Source organism: Quercus lobata, chromosome 9, assembly GCF_001633185.2.
Source record: "Quercus lobata isolate SW786 chromosome 9, ValleyOak3.0 Primary Assembly, whole genome shotgun sequence".
NCBI lineage: Eukaryota > Viridiplantae > Streptophyta > Magnoliopsida > Fagales > Fagaceae > Quercus > Quercus lobata.
Genome location: NC_044912.1, coordinates 13,153,558 through 13,158,707, shown reverse-complemented (window position 1 = coordinate 13,158,707; position 5,150 = coordinate 13,153,558). Strand labels below are relative to the sequence as shown.

The 5,150-nt window shown below is 40.8% G+C and overlaps 1 protein-coding gene across 1 annotated transcript; it reads left to right on the top strand.

Moving 5' to 3' along the window:
- Positions 1 to 1,855: 1,855 nt before the first annotated feature.
- Positions 1,856 to 4,071, top strand: LOC115960365 (scarecrow-like protein 8). Its single transcript, XM_031079235.1, has one exon. It carries the CDS (start codon positions 2,111 to 2,113, stop codon positions 3,986 to 3,988), a length of 1,878 nt encoding a protein of 625 aa, XP_030935095.1. The 5' UTR covers positions 1,856 to 2,110; the 3' UTR covers positions 3,989 to 4,071.
- Positions 4,072 to 5,150: the final 1,079 nt, after the last annotated feature.

Genomic DNA, 5,150 nt, shown 5'->3' with positions numbered 1-5,150 from the left:
GTGAGAATCGAATCTTAGATCTTTGATTCGATGACTAATTTTTTTTTATCAATGGCACTAACTGGAACCCATTATTCTAGTTAGATAGCAGTCATGGAGCAAAGATCCAGACAAATACCAACTCCAAAATTTTATTGTTTTCATATGAAACTCCTATTTGACCAAGTTATATACGAAGATAAACGATTAGTAAATGAATGTATAAATTCTTGTACCAAATCATTTAAAAAGTATACCCCATAAGTTATTTAACTTTAATTTGAAGCAACAAAAAATCTCGTATTTCTGATTCAACAATAAAATTTTTTACCAATTGAACTAGCTAGAATTCATTACTTCACAAGTTATTTTACTCTAATTTGAAGCAACAAAGAACCTCGTACCTCTGATTTGACAGTAAATTTTTTTACTAATTAAGCTAACATTGTTCTAGTTAGATAGTAGTCATGGAGGAAAAATCCAAACAAATACCAACTCCTATTTGACCAAGTTAATATATGAAGATAAATTATCAGTAAATGAATGTATAAATTCTTGTACCAAATGGCATTCTTGTCATTTAAAAAGTAGACCCGTTAAGTTATCTTACTTTAATTTGAAGCAACAAAGAACGAGTAATATTTTTTCCTTAAACAAGAAAAAAAAAAGCCTTTGAATCCCATGAATTTATTTTCCAATTTTCCTTTGTTTGTCGGAGAGGTGGTATATATTTTAAATGGTTGGGGCTAAGCCGACGAAGACAAAAAGGTTTTCCAGGTTTGGAAATTCTCTTACGGAAGACGTAAAGTCAGCTTACCGACTCGTGTCGGTAAAACCCACCAGAATCAACCGGTAATACCCAACCCAATCCCGTAAGTACACAAAAACCCCAGCTACTGGAATTTCGAATCAGCGAACTCGGTTCAGGAATTTTACAAGCGTCACGGGTCCGTCACGCGAAACAGTCGCGAATGTCATTCCCATTCGTCCACGTGTCGAAACGGTCGTTATCTTTATGTTCTGGATTGCATTCCTAAGGTTTTTGTCGATAGCTTTTTGAAGCATTTCGTAACTGTCCTGTCAGTCGATCACTACCGAATAAAGATCAATTCATTCACACAATCGAAAATAACCCTTTTTGGTTCACACCCCGTCATAGGCGCGTGTCGAGCACATTAATTTACATAAGTCTAAACAGAACTGGTTTTCTAATCCCTCAATGGTAAGTGCCACTCATGCGCCAAACAAAGTGCTCTGCCTACACACTTCAACGGGTTTTCTAAGTACCTAAGAAGTATCATGCATCACCAAAGAGTACGTTTTACTCAATTAATCACCGTTCAATTCTCATTCAACCACATATCATGCCCTTTAAATCCTAAATTAAATCAATCGCGGTCCATCACATTTTGGGAACAGAGAGTAATAAACTGGCTTATAATCAAGACCAAAACTCAACACACATTTTGAGAATGCCCTATGAGTATTTGTCTGGCTATAATTTTATTTTTCTCGAGCACGAGCTTGACCGTGAACAAAATATATGACATTAAATACAAATAGTCAGACACAAATCCAATTAAACGTCATTCAATAGTTATAATCAAGAGCAAAACGTCCACAGATTCTACGACCGCCCTACGAGTATTTGTATTAGACTTATTTTAGCTATGTTCTTTTTTTGTTTTCACACTATAAACAAAATACACGACACTAAGTATAGTCGCATACGGAATTAACCGCGACTCAATTTTTTTATTTTTCATGAATATGAAAAATTAAGTCAAAACCAACGGTGAGGATCACATGGTACACGTACACCATTCCCACCCCATTCACATTTTCTCTTTAAAAACGAAAAAAAAGGAGAGAGAAAGAGAGAGAGAGAGAGAGACATAAAAAACCAGAACCTCCAAAAATCAAAAGAGCAAATTGCTAAGTTGGAGCCCCCACACCCCACCTCACCCCTCCGTTATATTCATCAGAATCAATTCAATAAGAAACTCTCTCTTTGTCCCATGCGTTTCTTCAAACACCATTTCCTCCTTTAATCTCTCTTTCTCTCTCTCTCTCTCTTCTACCTTCTCTCATTCTTTCTCAAAAACTACCAACCCAAATAATCACAAAAAACATGGCATCCGGGTTCACGGGTGGTGGGGCCCCAGACTTCTTCACCGGCCGATCCACGAACCAAGCTCCGCAACCCTCTTACCGATCCAACCTCCCGGGGCTATTTCTCGACCCATCGACCCAGATCGCTCGCCATCAACAACAACTACAACAGCACCCACAACAGCCTCATACAATAATCGGAAAAAGAAATCTCTCCGACTACCAAGCCCACCAGTTTCAGAACCACCAAGCTGGGCTCAATGGCTTTTTCTACCGCAACGTTAAGCCTCGCCCTTTTCAACACACCTCTCCAATATCGACGCTCTCACCCATAGACTTTTCCGCCGCATCAACAACTACCACTTCGCCTCTAGAAAGGTTTGGCCTTCCAATCTTACAGCAATTTCGTCCTCAGCCAATTTCCATCGGAAACAGAATTGTCACTACAAACACCAACACCAACACCACTCAGGCCTTGCCTGGCGTTCCGTGTGTCAGTACGTCGTCGTCCCATGTTTCGGAGCAGAAGATTATGAATGATCGGCTTCAGGAGCTGGAGAAGCAGTTATTAGACGACGACGACGACGATGTGAACGAGGAAGAAAACGACGCCGTTTCGGTGATCACCAACGCTAACAGCGAGTGGACCGAGACGATTCAGAACCTGATGAGTCCGACGAGTCAGAAGCCACCAATCTCGCTCTCGCCAACTTCGTCTTCTTCGTCCACGTCTTCATCGTCGGTTGCTTCGCCGAGTTCGGCTTGCTCGAAACAGTGCATAATCGATGTTGCGACGAACATTTCGGAGGGCAAAAGCCAGGTCGCGTCGGAGATCCTCACGCGCCTGGATCGGTTCTCGAATCCCAAAGGGAATTCGGAGGAGAGGCTGATGAGTTGCTGGGTGTCCGCTTTGAAATCCCGAGTTAACTCGGTCGAGAACCCACCTCCCGTGGGTGAGCTTTTCAATAAAGAAAACGTCGAGTCGACTCAGTTGCTGTACGATATGTCGCCGTGTTTCAAGCTTGGGTTCATGGCTGCCAACCTCGCAATTGTCGAAGCTACATTAGATGAGTCCGATGCTAAATCGGACATTAACAACCGCGGTAACAAAATTCATGTAATTGACTTTGATATTGGGCAAGGTGGTGGTCAGTATGTTTATCTTCTCCACGCGCTCGCGGCGCGTCAGAACGGGAAGCCCTTCATTGTAAAGATCACAACTGTAGCAGCGGATAATAGCTCCCAAGAGAGGCTAACGAAGGTTGGGAACGCACTGACTCAAGAAGCGAAGAAAGTTGGGGTTTGTTTCACATCTAAAACAGTAGCGATTCTGAAACTCGGCGAGCTGACTCGCGAGTCGCTGGGATGCGAACCGGACGAGTCGCTGGTGGTGAATTTCGCTTTCAAGTTGTACAGAATGGCCGACGAGAGCGTTTCGACGGACAATCCTCGCGACGAGTTGCTGAGGCGCGTGAAGGGGCTGGGGCCGCGCGTGGTGATTTTGGTAGAACAGGAGATGAACACAAATACGGCGCCGTTTATGGCGCGGGTGACGGAGACTTGCTCGTATTACGGTGCCCTGTTTGACTCGTTCGAAGCGACGATGAGCAGGGATAACTCGGAGCGAGTTAAGATCGAGGTGGGACTGAGTCGGAAGTTAGCGAACTCGGTTGCTTGTGAAGGGAGGGATCGTGTGGAAAGATGCGAGGTTTTTGGGAAGTGGCGGGCCCGGATGGGAATGGCTGGGTTCGAGTTGAAACCACTGAGTCAAAACGTGTCCGAAAAATTAAAAGCTGAGAACCGAGTCAGCCCGGGTTTCATGGTTACAAATCAAAACGGTGGCGTTTGCATTGGTTGGATGGGTCGGACCCTCACAGTCGCATCTGCTTGGCGTTAACTTCACTCTTTTTCTCATTTTCTCTCTCTTTCAATTTTTTTTTTGGGTTTTCCTTATTATTATTAATTGTTAATGTTTTCCTGAGAAAATGGAAAAGGAAAAGGAAAAGAAAAAAAAAAAAAAAAAGAAAAAAAAAAAAGAAGAAGAAGCAAAAGACAAAGCCACCAAACGGAAACAATTATAAAAGAGTGTTTGGATTATAAGGAAATTCTAGTGCCACTGCATTTTATTTGTTTTTTCTCTCTTATCATTTGGGTTTGCACTGACCACTTAGTGAAAGTTGTTTTAGTTTGGTATATGGCTGACTTTGTTGCTTGGAATTGCCTTTACATTACCAACAATTTGAGGGCTCCACTTAATGAAATTATATATATATATATTTTTTGGGTGGATTATTACATTTGGGTTTTAGTTTTTTCGAAATTTTTGCTATGTTTGGATCATCAAATGCCCACGGTTCATTGGATTGTAGTACAAACTAGAAAAGACCAAGCTATTTCATTAGGAAACATATGGTTGTCACTTGCGTGTGATAACGATTCACAAAGCACATGTTCTGTTTTTGTTGCCACGACACTTTTGCTGCGCAAATGCATGCATTGTTACCGAAAAATAATGTGTTCCTTGAAATTTGTCGATGTGGGAACGATGCACTGTTTTTCTCTATTGCGAAAATAGAATGGAACCTAACAAGTAACATGGTGATGGAGGAAATTTCGCTACAGTGTATTTTTCTGTGAACAAAATGTTTCTTTTGAGACAAGTTTACTTTTAGAACCCACAATGTTATTTGCTAAAGGTTCTGCCAAATCTGAAAGGGCTATTTCCAATGTAGAATATGCTTTAGATCTAGGATGACCTTAATGTAATAATAACAAATGAAAGTATAAAGAAAAATCACATTACAAATCCCTAACTAAAACAGCATATCTAGCCTACCATTTTTGCCCATTTTAATCAGACAAATTATATTCTGTAATCAACTTTGAAATTATTTAGTGTTGCCACTAGGAATTCTTGAAAGAATACTTCATTTTAGCAGTAATATTATTTACAGTATTCAAAGGAGAGCACAAAAATCAAGCTTCAACTTGATGGTGTTTCTTGATTAATCTTATACATATTTCTAGTGATTCTCTCTTTTTCTCTCTCTTACATACAC

What these genes read in the sequence shown, in the direction of transcription:
- LOC115960365 (XM_031079235.1), top strand. Translation starts at nt 2,111, where the DNA reads ATGGCATCCGGGTTCACGGGTGGTGGGGCCCCAGACTTCTTCACCGGC.